This window comes from Podarcis melisellensis, assembly GCF_964234715.1.
Source record: "Podarcis melisellensis genome assembly, chromosome: 3".
Taxonomy (NCBI): Eukaryota; Metazoa; Chordata; class Lepidosauria; order Squamata; family Lacertidae; genus Podarcis; species Podarcis melisellensis.
The window spans coordinates 24,337,211-24,358,061 of NC_138530.1; the positions used below are offsets into that span (position 1 = coordinate 24,337,211).

The 20,851-nt window shown below is 45.6% G+C and overlaps 1 protein-coding gene across 10 annotated transcripts in view; it reads left to right on the forward strand.

The window, feature by feature from the left end:
* TRERF1 (transcriptional regulating factor 1) overlaps nt 1–20,851 on the forward strand; it is a 75,253-nt gene that overhangs the window by 35,608 nt on the left and 18,794 nt on the right. Inside the window, exons 2-5 of one of the 10 annotated variants that reach the window (XM_081903731.1) lie at nt 12,593–14,246; nt 17,227–17,279; nt 18,390–18,540; nt 19,238–19,555. In XM_081903731.1, the coding sequence (XP_081759857.1) occupies nt 12,852–14,246; nt 17,227–17,279; nt 18,390–18,540; nt 19,238–19,555 (1,917 nt within the window). In that variant the 5' untranslated portion in view covers nt 12,593–12,851. Of the gene's footprint in view, nt 1–12,592; nt 14,247–17,226; nt 17,280–18,386; nt 18,541–19,237; nt 19,556–20,851 lie in introns of all 10 variants that reach the window. The other 9 variants (XM_081903730.1, XM_081903732.1, XM_081903736.1 and 6 more) reach the window with 9 other exon arrangements.

A 20,851-nucleotide genomic window follows, 5' to 3' on the forward strand; every position in this document is an offset into this window, starting at 1 on the left:
TATGATGGTAGCTGCTTCTCATACATTCATATGAATATATCTCCACAGGATGTGACATTTTGTGCGTAGAAGCTCCTCGCATCAGCTGCAGTGGTTTTGTTCATGCTACTGAAGATGTTCTTTTTCAGGGCTTGATAAAGTCCGTAATGCATTAACAACTCATAGTGGCTTTATAATCCATACGCAAGGACTGTGTGTGTGTGTGTGTGTGTGTATACGCGCGCATTCACAATGTTGTTATGGTTGCCATGGCACCAGAGAACCAGTTTTCTCTTGTATTAATTGGCATTTGTGCCTTGGTAATTTTATTTATTTAATTTTAGAGTATTTATTTGTTGCTACCCTGAGGAGCCATGTCAGATCACTGCACAAAGTGGGTCCTTATCGGATATGTGGCAAAACTTCTTGTAGGATTGAAGTAGACCGTGCCTGTGAAATTTGTGACCTGCTAACCACACAGAGGCCACCAGCCATGTTTGATGGCTTGCTAGGAAACTGTTTCACTAGTCCTAAGCAGACAGCAACAGCTTGCATTGTGAGCTCAATATGACTTGATGCAGAGGCACACACGTACTACAATCTAGGTGGCATCGTCGAAGGCTAGAAATCGGTGCACAAGGCTTGCAGGAGAAGAAACAGGCTGGTCTCTGTTTTGCTGTTTAGAGGTACAACCCTTACACCTGTTTTGCTGGGACTAAGTTCCACTGAAACTAGTGGACATAGTTCTGAGTAGATGCATATAGAATTGCATTGCTCATTTTTAGTCACGAGCTTATGTTTCATGTTGTTGCATCAGAACAGTTGTGAACTACCTTAGGTGCAGTAATTGAAGCCAAGGCCAATGTTACTCGAGTGGGCCTTCCACAGACATACACACATGCAATGCGTACACATTGTTTTATCTGTGTGCCACTTTTCCACAGTTAACACCATGCTCAAGGAGGTTCGCAACATGAAAAAAATACATAATTACAGCATAACAAAAATAGTCATAAAGAATAAATAAAACATCAAAAAATACACAACCAAACTGAACAATTTTCATATAAATCACAATAAGATCTGTTGAAGAATCCTTGCAAGGGAATTCTTGGTTTTTTTTAATGAACATCTTTGAGTAAGCCAGCAAGAAGCTCCAGTTTTTAACTCAACTGTGCAAACAAATTACTCGTTAGTCAATTGTGGCCTGGAAGCAGTTTTTGTAAAACTTCCCTTAGTAGTGACAAGGTAAATAGACACTTCATAAGCCTGAATTAATCCATGTGCCAGAATCCAGTATATCCCAGTGAAATCATTGGTGCTTAAACGCTCCAGAACTCTCTGCTGGATCATAACCTAAGGGCCTGACCACCATGTTTGAATAATAATAAAAATGTAGAAGAGATACTATGATCCCTTTCTGATGTGGGCCATTTTGAGCATATTTAATGACAGCAACAGCCTCTTAGCTAAAACAACACAGACAAATTATGGCAGGGGCCATTTTGAGGATATGTAATGATGGCAACATCAGTTCCTTTGCTAAACAATTCAGACAAATAATTTATCACTTGGAACAGCATTTAAAAAGATGTTTCCAAGATCACAGGATGCGCACAGATTGTTTATGCCTGTACTCTAATCATGGAGCATTTGGCAGGGTACAGCCTCAACTAAAAATACACATTTTCAGTCTGATTAATTCATTAATTAAGACTTTAAGCCTGCTCATAACTAATTGCAGTTGAAGCGCCATGTGGATCTGATTATTTTCTCCACACCACATTCCCGCGCCTCCAATCTCACGACATGGAGAAAATAGCCCAATTAGTGTGATGAACAGCTGCACGTGAACCGTCTGATGTGTGAAGGCATCCATTGGAAGGAGCAATTTGGAGTGGCTTCTGTGTGTGGTGTTCCATGAAGAAAAGCTGTTATAGTAGTTCAGATGCTTCTCCCCACCCCGCCTTCCCAAAATTGGGCTTCAAATCTGGCTGGGATCTTGCAGAGTTGCGTGTAGCAGCCTCTACATCATGCCTCTTGGGATTTGCCTCATTGGAGCATCTTTAAAAGGCCTTCCATGGTTGCATAAATTGCAGTGGTCAAATATGAACCCCACCCCCGTGGGGAGACACACCTCCATACAACCTATGCCTGCCAGCAATTCAGCACCTGGACAAGGTGATGCAGGTGGGATATCATGTTGTATGTGGACATGGCCCTGGCACTCGCTCTTCAAGGGGTCATAATTTTATCAGCCTCAGTTCCTCATTTGTAAAATGGGGATAACAGCAGCCTACCTAATTTGACTATTGCCAGAAAAGCCCATTAAGAACTCTGTGAATACAGTGGTACCTGGGGTTAAGAACTTAATTCGTTCTGGGGGTCCGTTCTTAACCTGAAACTGTTCTTAACCTGAGGTACCACTTTAGCTAATGGGGCCTCCTGCTGCCGCCTCACAATTTCTATTCTCATCCTGAAGCAAAGTTCTTAACCTGAGGTACTATTTCTGGGTTAGCGGAGTCTGTAACCTGAAGGGTCTGTAACCTGAAGCATGTAACCTGAGGTACCACTGTAATATTTTTTCTGGTTGAGTAGCAGCTCCCACCGTTCCTGACTCCTGGCCATGCTGACTGGGGCTGCTGGGAGTTGAGAGTCCAGCAACTTCTGAAGGGCAACAGGTTCCTGATCTCTGTACAGTGGTACCTCGGGTTACATACACTTCAGGTTACAGACGCTTCAGGTTACAGACTCCGCTAACCCAAAAATAGTACCTTAGGTTAAGGAGTTTGCTTCAGGATGAGAACAGAAATCGTGCGGCGGCGGCAGGGCACGGCACAGCAGCAGCAGGAGGCCCCATTAGCTAAAGTGGTGCTTCAGGTTAAGTACAGTTTCAGGTTAAGAACGGACCTCCGGAACGAATTAAGTACTTAACCCGAGGTACCACTGTATTAAGACTTAGCGATGCTCAACAATCACCCCCCTTTTTTTTTGCAACCCCAACAGGCAGCTTAAACAGTAGCAGCTTGGTAGGTTGCATATGGAGATCAAGTATCAAATTCCTACTTGGGTACGAACTTTCCTGGTGGCCTTTGACATCACACTCAAGCCACGTACCTCACAGACTTGTTGAGTGGATATAAGCCACTTGTTGCTTCTCTGTGGCTGGAAGGGTGAAATAGCCATTTGGCTATCAAGGCAAGACCGACTGGTGAGAGGTGTCAGGTTGGTGCAAGCTGAGCATGGGCTGGGAAGTGATGGCAAATTTGTTATACTACCCTCATTTGTCCCATGGTGCGAACAGAACAACCTGCTTCACATGAACAACTGGTTATATCAACCCTATAAATGTTTGTTTGTTTGTTGTGTTAGCTTTGAGCCTTGCCTTTTCATATGAAACATCCAAGATGGCAAACGACAAAGCTAAATAGTTACAGAATAAAATTAGATTTGGAAAACAAGAACAGATGAAAATAGACAGAGCATTAAAAAAAAAAAGCAGTCAACTGAAAATGAGCAACAGAGGAAACAAATCGCTTAATAGCCAAAAAGCCTTTCCATACAGGAAGTTTGGAACAGGAAGCCTGACAACGTTAGACAGTCTCAATCAGCGGTTCTCAACCTGTGGGTTCCCAGATGTTGTTGGACTACAACTCCCATCATCCCTGAGCTCCGGCCTTGCTGGCTAGGGGTGATGGGAGTTGTAGTTCAACAACATTTGGTGACCCACAGGTTGAGAAAGGCTGGTCTAGATGGACTTCCCTAGTGAGCAGGTTCTGGAGCATGAATTCGGAACCTTCTGCCTGTAGGCAGAATCAGGCCACAGCCCTTCTGACACACTGGCCGTGTTGTGCTCCCTTCGTGATCATCCCAGCATCAATGTTCATTTACATGACATTGAAAATACTAAGAGACCCAGGGCAGTGGAAGATGTGGTGCTGAGCAGGAAGCAGTTGCTCCCTTCCTGCACTGCTGGCTCTCTTGACTTTCTCACTGGGAAAGAGGAGTTGGCAGTGCAAGATCTGTGTGCCAAGAGATGGGCTCCATTTCCTCAGCATGGCTTCTTCGCTGTGCCCTGAGGAACAAGACTCCCAAGGGAATTCACTTCAGAATGGAGAGGTTCCTCATCCCTGTTTTTAGAGCCTAGGGAATGTAAGAGCATAACAAGAGCGTGCTGGATCAGACCGGTGGCCCATCTAGCCCAGCATCCTCTACTCACAGTGGCTGAACAAGTTCCCTATGGTCAGCCAGCCAGCAAGATTTGAGCAGAAAAGCACTGCGGTTTTCATCTACTAGGAAGGCGCTTCCTCTTGTCTGTCCACAACGTGCCTCCCATGTTGGCAGGATAATAAAGAAGGGCATCTTGTGACGATCTTAAAACCTAGGCAGGTTTGTAATGAAGAAGGCAGCCTTCCAGATCTCAGCAGTATAGACATTTTCTAATTGCAGAAGTAAACTGATAGTGGGGGAAATGTGCATGCACTCTTAGTGTGCCTTCTTTCCAGGAAAATGTTACAGAAATTGCTTGGCTTCAGACCTTAAGAATTGTGCATCAGGATGCAAACTCCGCTTCTGTGCCAGGATGCCTGCGGATCTGATAATGAAGCTATTTTTTTTATGACAGATGCAATTTCAAACTCTGAAAACTGGGACATAGGCAGAAATGCCCTTTGTCTGCCCACTAACTCCTCCAATAGAAGGCCTTTCAAAACAGAACAAAACATAGCAATGAACTCTGTGTATGAAAGCGTACAGTTGGGTTTTCAGGGGACCTAGTCTGAACCAAATATGGTATGTATTTGAATCACTTGTGGCCAGAATAAGTTATTTAATACTCCCAGGTCTTTAACTATACAGTCATACCTTGGGTTGAATGTGCTTCGGGTTGAGCGCGTTCGAGTTGTGCTCTGCGGCAACCCGGAAGTAATGGAACGTATTACTTCTGGGTTTGCCGCTTGCGCATGCACAGACGCTCAAAATGACGTCATGCGCAGAAGCAGTGAAAAGCGACTAGTGCGTGTGCAGACGTGTCGTCGCTAGTTACGTTTGCTTCTAGATACGAATGGGGCTCCAGAACGGATCCCGTTCGTATCCAGAGGTACCACCGTATAGAAAAAGCTCTATATAAATTCTTAATGATGGCAGTATACTAACTTAAGCAATATTTAAATTCTGCTCTGGATGACAAAGGGCCCATTGGACTGAATGAGAGAAATTAAGTGGCAGCAGTTTTATTACTTTTATTAATTTATTTTCATTATTTGTTACATTTTATAAGTACTCCTTCCTTCCATGGAACTCAAGGTGTGCATTGTTTTCCCCTTCTCACAGCAAACCTGCAAGGTAATATATGCTGAGAGTTTATCCCAAAGTCACCCAGTGAGCTTCATAATTGAGATTTAAACCTGGGTCTTGCCTGTAGGAAGTGTGACACTTAGTTTAACCACTATGCCGCAATTTGAGAAGGATGATAAAGCCCCTTTTCCTATAGGAAACACTCCTGGTTTTATTTGGGCATTTCCTTTATAAAGTATGCATAAACAGAGATCCAGTTCTTTTCCAGAGGCATGTATTTTAAACAGGACTGTTGGAGATGCTTACATATTGCATCTGTGATATCTGATGGAAGTGTGTGTGTGTGTGTGTGTGTGTGTGTGTGGTTTTTGGATATTGGAATCTAGTTACAAAACTTTCCAGAGGGATGGCTGGTTTAGTTTCTTGCAGGAGAAACAAAACCCTTGTGGCACTTGAAAGACTAACAAATTTATTATGGCATAAGCTTTTGGGGACTGTGGCCCATTTTTTGGGTTACAGCTGGGAATAATGGGGATGTATCAGGGCAGTGGGAACAAGGGAGGGGCAGTGCATGTGATTTCAGCTGTGTGAACCGGCACATTGTGCAGTCACCTTCAGACATTGGTTTAAGTATGGTTTAAAGCAGGGGTCAGCAAACTTTTTCAGCAGGAGGCCGGTCCACTGTCCCTCAGACCTGTGGGGAGCCGGACTATATTTTTTTGGGGGGGGAGAACGAATTCCTATGCCCCACAAATAACCCAGAGATGCATTTTAAATAAAAGCACACATTCTCCTCATGTAAAAACATGCTGATTCCCGGCCCATCTGCGGGCCGGATTTAAAAGGCAATTGGGCCGGATCCAGCCCCTGGGCCTTAGTTTGTCTACCCATGGTTTACTGTACTTTAAAGTGATGTGTGAACCTGGCCTAGTACAATGAAATATAACTGTGCTTTGCCTCGGTGTTCATGTATTTCCATGACAGTAAAAGAACATATTAAGATTCTTTGGAACTTGTGAGTGTGGATAGTGGTTGCATTACCCTTTTAATGTGTGAAACTATCATTGTTTACTACTTTATTTATTTTATATACCATTCCTTAAGGCATCTACTTGGGTATAAGGCCAGTTGATCTCATTCTTTAAATAGAGCCAGTGTGGTCTAGTGGTTATGAGCGGTAGACTTGTAATCTGGTGAACCGGGTTCACGTCTCCGCTCCTCCACATGCAGCTGCTGGGTGACCTTGGGCCAGTCACACTTCTCTGAAGTCTCTCAGCCCCACTCACCTCACAGAGTGTTTGTTGTGGGGGAGGAAGGGAAAGGAGAATGTTAGCCGCTTTGAGACTCCTGAAGGGGAGTGAAAGGCGGGATATCAAATTCAGACTCTTCTTCTTCTTCTTCTTCTTCTTCTTCTTCTTCTTCTTCTTCTTCTTCTTCTTCTTCTTTCCAATAAGTCCTATTTGGTGTCCTTATTTCCTTACGATATGTACTTAGGCTCACAACCTTAATTTAATTGCTTTTTGTGTGTGCCTTAGATGAATCATATTGGGGCATATGAATACAACATAAAATGCTACAAAGAACAAATTGCCTCAGAGTAATTGAGATTTCTGAAAACAGGAGTTGCTTCACAGATTTATGTGTTGTTTATCAGATTTATAATTGGAGTATGAAGCATGGCACGTTTAAGGAGTCTATTAAGCAAATGTTCGTTTGACAAGATGGTATGTTCTCTCACCTTATGGTTAGAAATAACAATGGAATATAAGAACATCAAAACGGACTTGATGGATCAGAGCAAAAGGACAAGTACCAGTTCGCTTAGACGTAAGTTCTGCAGTATTCAGTGAGGCTTATTCCCTAATAAGTGTGATAATGATTGCAGTCTTAGCCTACAAAAAATGTAGGTGGCATTGTTGGTCCATAGGAAGTGGACGTAGAATCCAAAAACCACATGGCTTTATTAGGACCAGCCAAAATGTCTCAAAATCACAATCAAGCTTTTGATTTGACCAGAACTCTTCCATCAGGGGAGAAGAAACTAGGTGTGGTGATGTTAGCTCAAAGCTGACAGTTTATACAGTGGTGCCCCGCAAGACGAATGCCTCGCAAGACGAAAAACCCGCAAGACGAAAGGGTTTTTCGGTTTTTGCGTCGCTTCGCTAGACGATTTTCCCTATGGGCTTGCTTTGCAAGACGAAAGCCCATAGGGAAATCTCCGGGGACCTCTTTTAAATGCTGGCGGTGGGGAGCAAAGCCTTCCCCCCCCCTCCGGACTTCAGAAGAGGTCCAGGAAGGCCGGCGGGGGCGAAAGGCTTTGTTCCCCACCGCCAGCATTTTAAAAGCGGTCCGGGATAGCAGGGAAGCGCTTCCCGCTATCCCGGACGGCTTTTGAAGGCAGGCGGGGGGGAGCAAAGACTTTTGCCCCCCCCGCCAGCCTTCCCGGGAGAGCGGGAAGGCAGCGTTGCGTTTTCCGCTCTCCCGGGAAGGCAGGCAGGGGGGAGCAAAGACTTTTGCCCCCCGCCAGCCTTCAGAAGAGGTCGGGGGACAGACTGTCCCTGGACCTGGTCTGAAGGCGGTTTCCATAGGAACGCATTAATTGATTTTTAATGCATTCCTATGGGAAACCGTGCTTCGCAAGACGAAAAACTCGCAAGACGAAAAGACTTGCGGAACGAATTAATTTCGTCTTGCGAGGCACCACTGTACAACAATCTACAGGATGCAGAAAGAGTTATGAGGACAGAATTAGATTAGCTTCACCAGCTGTAAGACAGATTGCAAGATGCACCCGGGGCTACATGGACAAAGAAACAACAATGACTTTACTTTCCAGCTATGGTCAGTCAGTTCCCCCGGAAGCTCACAACCAGCCACTTATAAGGGATGGGGCTGGTGATTATTGGGATCTCACCTGACAATGATGGTGGAGTTTAAGCCTTTTGACCCCGGCTATGGTCCCAACGGAAATCTCTCAGCAGCTATTTGCATTGGGAGGAAATCCATCACCATTGTCAGTGGCAAATGGCAACTTCTGATGAGCAGTTTTTGTCAGGACTAGGGGCGTGGGGCAGGGGGAGATGTTTTATTTTGTTAAAAACAACAACACCATTCTCATCTGCTGCAGTTCCAATAACTATCAGTTCCTCGCGGCACCTGCTGTTTTACATTTTAAAAACACCCATGTTGAATTCAAAGACAGTATTTAGCATCCTGCTTGGTTTTGCCATTCCTCAGCATCCAGAACACACAATGGTGGGGATTTTGCTCCATACTACTAATGTTGATGGTAGTGGTGGAGAAACACACTATGTAATGAGATTGGCCTATATATTATGGATGGGAAGGTGACACATAAGCCAAAAGACAATCTGAACTCATCTGTATTCATTAAATGAAAATCAGCTAACAGAGTACATAAAAATAAAAAAATAAAAATCAGCCAGGGTCTCCCTACTCACCCTTTAAGCACTTTATCAAACATGCCGAACTTCCTTTTTCAACCATAGGAATAGCCTTGCTGAAGGCCCATCTTGGCTAGCCTCCTGCTTCCCATGTGGGCTAACGTGCGTTCAGGAAGCCCACAAGCCACAAGCACGAAGGCCTGTCCCTCTGTTTCCTTCAAAAACTGGTATTTAGTGGCATACCTCTTCTGCTCACACGTAACGATGAGCCACGCTTTCTGGCTTATTGTGGTTTGTCGAGAATGAGCAGCATGCTTGTGCACGCTGCCCAATTTGCTCCTTCCATGGCACGTGCGGGATAAGCAAACTAAGAAACACTGGCTTTCCATTATGCCTGAACTGGGTGGTTTGTTCCGCCATAACGAGACTTGAAGCTGTGGTTTTCCTGGATTTAACCCATAAAGCTCTAAGTAGGTTGGGACCAGGTTACTTGGAACTTTGCCTCCTCCCATGTAGGTCTTAGGCTCCTCCGCAAAATCCCTGCTCCTGAGGCCAGCCAAGGAGAGGATGGTTTCAGTAGTGGTACCATGGCTATGGAATGATCTCCCAGGGGGAAGGTTACCTGGTACTTTCTCCAGTGTCTTTTCAGCACCAGATGAAGACCTTTTCAATCACTCGGGCCTTTTAATTTGTTCTTCTTTTCTTTTCCTTTCTTTGAAATCTAGCTTGTTTTTTATTACAACAGAAACAGCATTAAAAAACAAACCAACCCTTGGCTGTCTTTTGTTGAGCAGGATTCAGCTAATGAGTCTTATTAGCAGAAGCTTGTATTAAGGACTTCTGCTTGCCTAGCAGGGCTTCCCCCACTTCTCTTCCCCCTGCAAGCCCCCAAAATTGGCTTGGGCAGGGGGAACCCCTAAATAGTGTGCAGGGGAAAGACAAGGGAAACTTCTGTCTGACAAGCACTCTTTCACTCTTTATCACACACACAGAGCATTGTAGTGTTCATAGGCTGCCAGGGAATATTTGTTTGGTGGGTGGCTATATAAATTCAAATATTACTGCTACTACTAGTAGTATTAACCTTCCCATTAGTATTCTCTATTAGTATTAGTAGGGAAGGTATTACAACTCCTTAATAACTTTTGGTCACCCATTGCTGCACCTTTCCCAGCTCTGTGATACCCTTTTCGATATGTTTGATATCTTGCGCATCTATTAAAATTTGAACCTTGCCTCGTTTTTCAAAATCCATTTTGCATTTTGAAGCAGGCGCCGAGTTTTCTCTCCCCTCTAATGCATGACTCCCAGCAGTGAGAAATATTTGAAGTATCTTGAAAAAAAAATTAATAAAGCAATTTAGCCAAAAGATAATAGCTGACATTTATGGAAGAGAATTGCTTGGCTGCTTTGGGAATAATTGTGTCCATAAGAAATTATCTCTTTTGCATTAAATTGAATAAATGCAATTAATGAGAAGTTAATATAGTCCTCCCATTTCATTGGGTTATATATATATAGACACTGTTATCCCTTTATGTAGGAGGAAGGGCTTTTATTGTGGTTTCCACAATGGTTCTTTAAAGAAGATGAGCAATATTTCCCCCCACAAATTTTAATAAAGAAGATATTAAGAACTGCATTTTTCCCTCCCCTCCTTTCTCATACCCTCAGCTTAATCACATTTGCAGTGCTGTAACTGTTCTAAATCAAATGTTTTCAAGATTCTTGCAGTGAGCATTCCTTAGACAAGAAAATATCTGAGCCTCTGTGCTTTTCCGTCTTCCTCTCTGCCGGATTTCAAGGAAGAGGTCAGAAGTAGTCTATGGTCCTTTAAAAGAGAGGAAATACTTCTGACATTAAATTTAATCTCCACCCCCCAAAAAAAAACCCAAAACCAGCTTCAGGACTGAAATTTGACATTGAGATTTGCTAAGCAAGCCAGTGTGGTGGTGTGGTTCTGTTATGGGCTGGGAACTGGGTTCAAATCCTACCTTAACCATGAAGCTCACTGGGTGGCCATGGGCCAGTCACACCCTTTTAGCCTAACCTACCTCTCTGGGTTATTTTGAGGGTAAAATGGGGAGAGGGAGAACCGTGTGTGCTACTTTCCTGGAGGGAAGGTGGGATATAAGCAGGATAGATAAATAAATGTGTTTGTGCTGGTGAATCATTCAAGCCCTCTGCAGTCTTCTGCATACACAGGATTAGACATGCATTAGCAGAAGAAGCCCATTGACCCCTCCCACTCTGTTAGTCTCATCACCAGTCCCCATCATCCTCTGCAAAGTGAGAGCTGAACATCCGCAGCAAGGAATCTTCACAAGTAGAGAACTGCAGGAGTTGAACCACCTTGGTGGGTGTGGCAAGAGAGAGTTAGGACCAAAGGCTTCATTCGTGCTCTCCACCTCACTGTGTGAGGGGTGTATCTTCAGAAGAGGTCTGTGGCCTGGGTAGTGATGGAGACTTCATTAGATCATCCCAGGCTGAGGCCTAGCACGCATGCACCTGTTAAAATGTGGTGGTGTTGGGGCACAAGGGAAAGAGGCTCAACACATCACTCTTTGTTGCTTGCAGAATAAGGCTCAGTGGGTCTCCCATCTGGTAAATTTCCAGAGAGCTTCTTGCAGGCCATTCTTTACCCACTTTTGCTAGTGAATAGGTTGGTGTCAGGTCTGGCCTTCAACAGCAACGGAGAGCATCTCAAAGGAGAGAAGGGTAAGCCCGGTATAATTTGAGATATCTCTTGTCTGCTCCACACAGCAGCAAGAGGTTTCCCAAAAGCCAGCTTTGGGCACATTGATAGGTGTGGTTTCTAAGCTGGACTCAGACTTTAGTAAGGTCTTCTTGGACACCAAGTCTATCCATGTGACCAGCTGATAGACCTGGTGTCTGTTCTGGATACCTTCCAGGGGCAACAGAAGAAGGTCTGCTAGTTAGTAGACCAAATGTTCCTTGAAGAATTAAACTTTCAGAAGGGTTTTTTGGAGATTGCACACTGTAGCTAACCAGTAGACCTTCAATGTGTTTCTTCTCCAGCGTGCAGAATGTGAATCATTGTCATCTCCAGGTAGGACTGGGAGAGACCCCAGTCTGAAACCCAGGAGAGCCTCTGCAAATCAGTGTAGATGATAACCAACTAGGTGGACTCCGTATGAGACAGCTTCTGATGTTGGTAGCCACCTCTAGGTTTTATGTTACATCTCCCCCACTAACTCACTCTGCCTTTCCATTCTTACTGCCTTCGCAATGTTAGACTTCTCTACTCTGACCTTCATATACAAGTGGGGGGTGGAAGAAGGAAGCCAGAATCTGGGGCAGACTGGAGGGAGCAGGAAAGAGTATGATGGCTGGTTGCAGTTTGCTTTTCTTAACTCTAGGTTGAGACACAACCTGTGGAAAAGAGGTGGAGAAGCACTCTCCTTTCTGTTAGCCACACAGCTTGCTTCTCGGGGGATTCCATAGGGAGGTAAGGGGATTCTTTGGTGGGGAAGGTTAGTGGATGGAGCAATGATTATTACCTGACATTTCCTTTTGGGGAGTGGAATTCTTCATCTGCATTCCAGCTACTCACCCCACTAATTCATTGTATTTGAAATCCCAGGGGTGTCGCATTGGGAGTTGTATTTAGAGCATAGAAATGAAGAGCAGAAAAATGTTTAAGCACACACCCCTTCCCAAGTCATTCTAAGTTGCCTCCCCAAAGTGCTTTTTCTTTTTCTCAATGATAACAGATTTAATTACCTTTTCTTTAAAAAAAAAAACCCCTGCACTTTTGAGTAGGGTCAAGTGTTCTTTCTTTCCTTCCTTTTTCTGTTTTAACTATGCTAGGTGCACTCTTGTCCCAAGGAAAGTTGATAAGGGTATGCAGAACAGAATAAAAACAATTACACCTTTTTCCTTTCCCTTCCCAGGTGTCTAGAGTACGCCGAGTATATATTATCTTCTTAGAATGAAGTCTGATGCTTTTTCGGCCCGTTTAATGAAGGAATGAAGCATTCTCTGCCTGAAAGGGGAACAGCCATTCAGAAAGAATTTAGTTCCATAGTGCAAATGGAAGAGCCAAAAAAATAAATAACTTCACAGACGATTTCTCAGGGATTACAGATCTTGGTGTGTGGTTTCTTAAAAAAAATAACAATTAAAAAATTAAATGGTTTTTGTTGAGAGAAAATGGGAGATCAGCAAATGTACAAAACAAGCCATGTTGTCAACAACAACGAAAGCTTGTATTACCAGCAGCAGCAACAACAACAACACCTAAATTCCCTTGCACCGTTAAACCACAGCTATGGAACATCAGCCATGGATGCAACTCAGGAATCTCCGCTCTCCCCATCGTTTCCTCAAGACACCAGGGAAAACATAGCTTTGAATGCTGGGTCCAAAACCCTTGGGTTGATGGATTCTCCTAGGCAATCCAGTTGGGCCCATTTGGGTTCTGGGAACCACGCCCCAGTGAGGAACAACCAAAACGTTATGTGGGGCTCAGCGAGGCAAGGTGAAGTAACTGACGGATATGAGCATCTGTGTTCCCAAGCCAACGAGGTCAGACCGCAGAAAATGACGAGTGGCGTTTTGCATAAGCTGGACTCCTTCGCCCAAGTGTTTGCAAACCAGAACTTAAGGATCCAAGTCAACAACGTATCTCAGGTCATCCAGCCTTCGGCGATGGGCGGCACTGGCGACAGCGCCCTTCGGCAGCTGCTGTCTCAGAAGCCTGCGGTGGAGCAACAGCCCGCCGTGCAGAGATACCAACAGGTGCCGCAGCAAGTCCACCAGGGGTTTGTCGGCACGCCGCAGAAGCAGCACATGCACATGATGGCGCACCAACAACCCCTCTATTACGACGAACAGCAGCATTTAGCCCATCTGCAGATGCACTCTGCCATGCATCAAGGGCAGGCCCACTTCCAGCAAATGCACTCTCAGCACCTGCTGCCGCAGCAGCTACAACAGGATCAATACTATCTGCAGCAGCAGCAGCAGCAGCAATCCCACCAAGGGCAACATAGGCTTTTAATACACGAGTTGCAGCAGCAGCAGCAGCAGCAGCAGCAGAGGCAATGCCCAGTGCAAACAGCTCAGTATTATTCAATGCCTATGATGCAACAGTTGCAGCAGCAGCAGCAGCAGCAGATGCAATTGCAACTTCCTGCCTTTCACAGAGATCCTGACCAGAAGCCTTTGCACGAGACTCATCAGTACTCTCAGGATCGGGGTCATTCTGTGCAGCTCATTCAGCTGGGAGCAGTGCCTCAGTACTTCTATCAAGATCAGCAGCAACCCTTCAGGCATTTGTATTCACAAAGCTTATTGCAGCAGCAGCAGCAACCGCCACCAGGAGATGCCAGTCAGCCAAACCATTACCAGAGCAACAACAAGGCTCAGGCACTGATGGATTCGCACCTTGGATTCCCCTTGGCAGAAGGGACGGAGGGCCCAGTTCAGCAGGACATGAATTCTGTCGCTGGTGGCGTCCCTCAGCAACCTCTGATGCCCCCAGAAGGTATCCACGTGGATAGCAAAGGACCACAGCCATTGTCCCCTGGTCCAATGTGGCCTCAGGTATGTAATACTTTCTTTCCTGTATCTGAATTTGGGAATAAGCAGAAACCAAATTCGCCTCTGCTGTGTGAAGTGGAATTCCCTCAGAAGTTTTAGGCTCCCATTGGCACAACAGTTTGGTGAATCCACAACTTATTAGCCTGGTCACTGAGGTCCGGCTCCGAGAGCCTTCTGGCGGTTTCCTTACTGCGAGAAGTGAAGCTACAGGGAACCAGGCAGAGGGCCTTCTCGGTGGTGACGCCAGCCCTGTGGAACATCCCATCAGATGTCAGGGAAATAAACAACTACAGTCTTACCTTGGAAGTCGGAACGGATTCCGTTCCAGAAGTCCATTCGACTTCCAAAACGTTCGAAAACCAAATCGCAGCTTCTGATTGGCTGTTCGGCTTCTAAAAATAGTTCGCAAACCAGAACAGTCACTTCCGGGTTTGCCAAAACGTTCGGGAACTAAGCTGTTTGAAAACCAAGGTACACTGCATTTGACTTTTAGAAGTCACCTGAAGGCAGCCCTGTTTAGGAAGGTTTTTAATGCTTTAATGTTTTATTGGGGTTTTTCTTTTTTTGTTGGGAGCTGCCCAGAATAACTGGGGCAATCCAGTCAGATGGGCAGCAAATAATAAAAATTAAATTATTATTATTATTATTATTATTTATTTTAATTAATTAATTGCTGTATTTTTCCGTGAATATGATGCCCCCATGTATAAGTCGCCCCTATTTTTTTAACCCCAAATTAAGAAAATGCACTATACACTATCCGTGTATAAGATGACCCCTTATTTTAAACTTCAAAAAATTAGGGAAAAGTGTAGTCTTATATACGGAAAAATACGGTAATTTGTTGGCTTCCTAATACAGGGCAGTCTTGAAGACGGCATAGTTTAAAAACATAAAAGTTTGTGCTTGTTTAAATTCTAATGGTGGCAGTTGTTTTTCTTCAAAAGAAAAACCCAATGCATAGCATAAAATGCCAGCTTCCATGCCAAAGGCAATGACAGAAAAACCTTGACCTGGCTGTGTCAAATTCCATTAAACGCCCTGGTGAAGAGAGGATAGTCTTTACCTGGTGTCAGTGCTAGCAGGCCTCACTTGGGAGGACATTCCCACAGGCAGAGGGGCTACAACTGAAAAGGCTCTGTCCATCGTTTCCACCCTCTGAGCCTCTCTTGGTGGTAGCATGTAGGGAAGGGCTTCAGATTACACTTTCAAGGTCCAGGCATGTTCTTTTCAGGAGAAGCGGTCAGTCAGGTAACTACTTAGCATTCATTAGCACTGTGTACCTACCCCTCTCCCAAATAGGCGACATGTTGCTAAACTAGAAAAAATGCCCATAGTTCTGATGGCTGAATTAGTGGAGGGTCTATATATTATATTACAGAGATCCCCAAGTGGAGAATTCAGCAGCATTCTGCATTCAAAGATTATCACCATGGGTTCTCTGTTAGTGGAAGCCAAGCTGACCACAGGTGGAAGGGGGAACATTTTGCTCCCACAGTAATATTCCCCGTGCAGCCCCTGTAAACCCAGTGTCTGGGGTGTGAGGCAGGCTTCGTCCCCTCTCACAAGTCCCAGATTCCATCCCATTTAGACCTGGTTTGTGCAGGCAGCAAAAGGTGGAATCTTATTTCTTGTAGTTTGCATCCATTGCTCCGTGTCCGCTTCTCTGGAGCAGCAGAAAACAACCTTTCTCCCTCCTCTATGTGACATCCTTTTATATATTTGTACATGGCTATCATATCACCCCTTAACCTCCTCTTCTCCAGGCTAAACATGCCCAGCTCCCTTAGCTGTTCCTCATAAGGCATCGTTTCCAGGCCTTTGACCATTTTGGTTGCCCTCCTCTGGACACGTTCCAGTTTGTCAGTGTCCTTCTTGAATTTATTTATACCCCGCCCATCTGGCTGGGTTTCCCCAGCCACTCTGGGCGGCTTCCAACCAAATATTAAAAACAATACAGCGTCAGACATTAAAAACCTCCCTAAACAGGGCCGCCTTCAGTTGTCTTTTAAAAGTAAAATAGTTGTTTATTGCCTTGACATCTGCTGGGAGGGCATTCCACAGGGCAAGTGCCACTACCGAAAAGGCCCTCTGCCTGGTTCCCTGTAACCTGATTTCACGCAGAAAGGGACCGCCAGAAGGCCCTCGGCGCTGGACCTTAGTGTCCGGGCTGGATGATGGGGATGGAGACGCTCCTTCAGGTATACATATTCAAATGAGCACCTCTCACGTGTTGAAGGGGGAATAGGGTCAGTCCGCCATCAATACATGCACCAGCTACAGTCTGTCTCTGCAAGCCAAGCCAAGGATGTATGCTTCGCATTATTCCCCCTGGATGTTCTCTCTATTCATGTACATTTGTGTGTGCATACAGCTCCTTCACACTAGCACCAAATGTGCAGCTGGTCAGGGGCTTCACAAACATACACATCATTGTGGATGGGACATAACTAGGGATGTAAGAAGGCGTTTCCCCCCCCTGTTCTGCCCTATACTTACTGCATGCAGTGCTGTTTCCATTCTGCTGCAGCTTGTCTTGCTGTCTGATATGGTGGAATTAAGCATAGCTTACACAGTTCGTATCATTAATTAGGATGTCACTAAGTTATTCCAGCCCAAATATTTCAGTGCAAAGGAAACACAATGCAAGCGTGATCATTTATGTGTAATTTGTGGGCTGAAAGCAACAGCAACAGTGAATACTGATCATATTTGCTAGTCTGATTTCCATTGGGCATGGGGCAAATAAGGAAACACAATGGCAACTTCCACTTCTATAGCTGTTGGAACCTTCTGATCTCCCTAGACAAGATCAGTTAGCATAACCACATCATTCACCTTCACACATCTGTGAATGGGCAGGGGAGGTTGCGTGAAACTCTTTAAATGATTATTTGAATGAGTCATTAAATGTGTGTGAGTCTAGATAGATGATTCTTCAGCATGCTGATATATATACCAGTATTTTCATCTCTTCCTTTAGCAGCAGGTCCATCTGCCTGATGGAAGACTCCAGTCAGTTTCCCCCGAGCAAAGGTATATTTTGGATATAGCTACATTTGTATTCTTAACTTTAGTTTTTTCAAAAGTCCTCAAATAGTGGCCTCTGTGCAAGTCCACCTGTGTGTTTATTGTTCATGTAGTGGAATCTTCTAGAGCTCTAAAGCATCAGGTACTTATTCTATCAATCTTTGACTTAATGGTTTTGGTGCCTGTTGTTTCCTCAGTCTGTTGCCCATGGGACTAAGTTGGTGATGGAACCAGCCAGAACTCTCTGGAACTCATTTCAGGCACCTCTCAGGTGGGCGCCATTGCCATTCTAAGAGAACAACAGAGGTGTTCATTGTAAATTTTGGCACCTCTTTTTCTAGGAAAATAGCACTGGGTGGAACCTTCTGCATAAAAGCATAAAAGTGACCCTTGAGTTAATGCTTGTCTGCTCTCCACCTTTTCACTAGCCGTGAATTGGATCAGGGCCAACCTGTTAAAACCTCACAACAGTAATAAATGGCAAGCACTTTCAGCATTTGAAGGGGAAATTTCATTAATCCTCACTGAAAAATAGTTTAGTTGTGAGAAGATTGCTTAAAAAAAGAAGAAAAGCACTTGCTCACAGAATTGACTCTGACAGTGGATGTTTTTCTGAGGAAAAAATGGCTCACGATCTCCTTAGATCGGGGTGGGCAGACTTGCAGGATCTGCTCTTTTTTTTGTTTACCAGAACTATTCAAAGCTAGGTGCAAAATAATGGTTATGAAGGGTGGATGCAGAGTAAGAATTAAATACAAGCACACCTTCAGCCCAGGTTAATAAATGTACACCTGTTTCCCCACCAATCTCTCTTTTTCTCAGCAGCCTAACTTATGGTCAGGACTCAGCAGAGAAGGTTTCTGTTTAGACATTTGGGAGTCAGAACCCCATGCCAGTCTACTGAAGATCTGCCAGCAGATCCCCATCTATTTTCTGCCTGCCCCTGCTCTGGAGTAGACCTGGTCCTTCACTTCAGGCAGCAAAATGTCTCAAGCTGGCCATGTCAGAGAGAGAATCTGTGATTATAATTTTTTAAGAGTACATGTATGTGGCTGGATTAAAATGTATTTGGAAACATTCTCATCAAAATATGTCTCTCCTTCCTTTCTTCAGCAGCATTCACGATAAAGAAACTCATAGTGAGAGATCTGAAACAAAGAGCAAACTCACATGCACTGTATGCTTGAAGGAATTTAAGAGTCTGCCAGCCCTAAATGGCCACATGAGGTCTCATGGAGGGATACGGGCATCTCCTGCCCTCAGACAGGTAACACTGTGGTGTTTTGCTGTATGGCCTTCACCCTTTTTTACTAAAGTTCGCTGCTTGCTTTGCTTTGCAATTTTCCTTTTTTAAAAAAATACAGTGATTCTCAATCTGATCCTGCTATTGTCAAGGAAATGTGTCTTTCTCCAGTTTCGTTTTCTAGTATGTTCATTCTCCATCAATGGAGATCTATCAATGTCTGATGTCATGTAGACCTGAGAGCTGTTCTGAGGCGCAAGGTTTGGCTAGCCTCCAAGTGAAAGGGGCTCCTCGCTGTCAACACACCTCGACGCCTCCTTATGACACCATTATTATTATTTATTAAATTTGCATACCACCCTTCATTTGTAGAGCTCACAACATAAAATTACAATGTAAAACCCACAAAACACATAACAAAAATAAGAACGGCGACAAACCAATAATCCCTGCCCCCAAAACAGGGATTTTCTCCACTCACCTCACCTGAGTCTACTTTCTGTTCTGTTCTGCGGCGTTTCTTCTGCCAGGGATGTGCATGTGCCACATTTCATGCTGTGTTTTCTAGAGAAGTAGCGGTGTTGACCCCCTACCGCATACTGAGACTTGACAGATCCGCTGCATAGTGGGCTGCAGCCCACAGTGGCCAATGCCTCCATAAGCTGGCTAACCTTGAGAGTACCAGAAGACTCTTTTATTTGTTGTCTGTGCTGCCTTTTAGTGTTCTAGTTGGGAGCAGTCCACGGTTGAGGCTGAATGCCTTTGGTTGTCTGCACAGGACGAAGGGGAGAGCCTGCCGCAGCCCCAGCACCAACACCAGCAGGAGCAGCTGCCCTCCGAGGCGGAGAGCTTCGTCCCCATCGTCATGCCTGTGTCGGTGCCCGTTAAGCTGCTGTCACCCGATCCCGGCAAGCAGGCCGCTGACAGCAGCGCCGTGCTTAAAGATAAGCCTGTCTCAGATGATGAGATGCCCGTTCTTGTGAGGATGACTTGCTCTCCGCCATGCTCCCCTAACGTGGCCAGCCCCTGCCTGTCCTCTGTGAGTGTTCTCTTCCTACTAACTGTGCTAGGGGTGCCTTGTGAATCCCTCTGCATTTTTTTTTAAAGTGCTTCCTGTTAAACATCATCCCTGATTGGACATATGCAATACTGGGTATTAGGTAAAGGTAAAGGGACCCCCGACCATTAGGTCCAGTCGTGGCCGACTCTGAGGCTGTGGCGCTCATCTTGCTTTATTGGCCGAGGAAGCCGGCGTACAGCTTCCCGGTCATATGGCCAGCAGGACTAAGCCGCTTCTGGCAAACCAGAGCAGCGCACGGAAACACTGCTTACCTTCCCGCTGGAGCGGTACCTATTGATCTACTTGCACTTTGATGTGCTTTCGAACTGCTAGGTTGGCAGGAGCAGGGACCGAGCAACAGGAGCTCACCCCGTCGCAGGGATTCAAACCGCCGACCTTCTGATCGGCAAGTCCTAGGCTTTGTGGTTTAACCTACAACGCCATCCGCGTCCCAATACTGGGTACTAGGACTGGGTGATTCCTGGATTTCAACATCGTGATATATCACCAGCTAAATGTCACAATATACCGATATATTGCCATGTCTGAAGTATGGAGTTATGTAGAGGTATTGGCTGGCTTCACAATTTTTTCCACATTGTGATTTATGATGATGTTCATCATCATCAACAATAACAATATACCGTATTTTTCGCACGATTGGACGCACCGGACCATAGGACGCGCCTAGTTTTTTTGGGGGGAAATAAAGGGGAAAAAAATTCCCTTTATTTCCCCCCCAAAAGCAGGTCAGGGAAACCGAACCAGGTCGAGGAACAGCGGGATAGTGGCGCTGCGCCTCCCTGCTGTCCCCCGAGCTTGTGGGGCTGGCTGATGTCTGCCTAGCGCGCGGGGCGCTCTGCTTCAGGGCGCCCCACCCGCCGGGCGGCAGGCTGTTATCCGCAGCTTGGGGAGCCTTGCAGGGAACTCCTGCAAGGCTCTCCACGCAGCGGATGTGTTCCCGAAACGCCAGGCGCTCTGCTTTCAGGGCGCCCGACGCTCCGGGAAGCAGGCTGCTATCCGCAGCGTGGGGAGCCCTGTGAGGAACTGCTGCAGGGCTCTGCACGCTGCAGATGTCTGCCCGGCGCGAGGGGCGCTCTGCTTCAGGGCGCCCCTCGCGCCGGGCGGCAGGCTGCTATCCGCAGCGTGGGGAGCCTTGCGGGGAACTCCTGCAAGGGTCTCCACGCAGCGGATGTGTTCCTGAAGTGCCGGGCGCTCTGCTTTCAGGGCGCCTGACGCTCCGGGAAGCAGGCTGCTATCCGCAGCTTGGGGAGC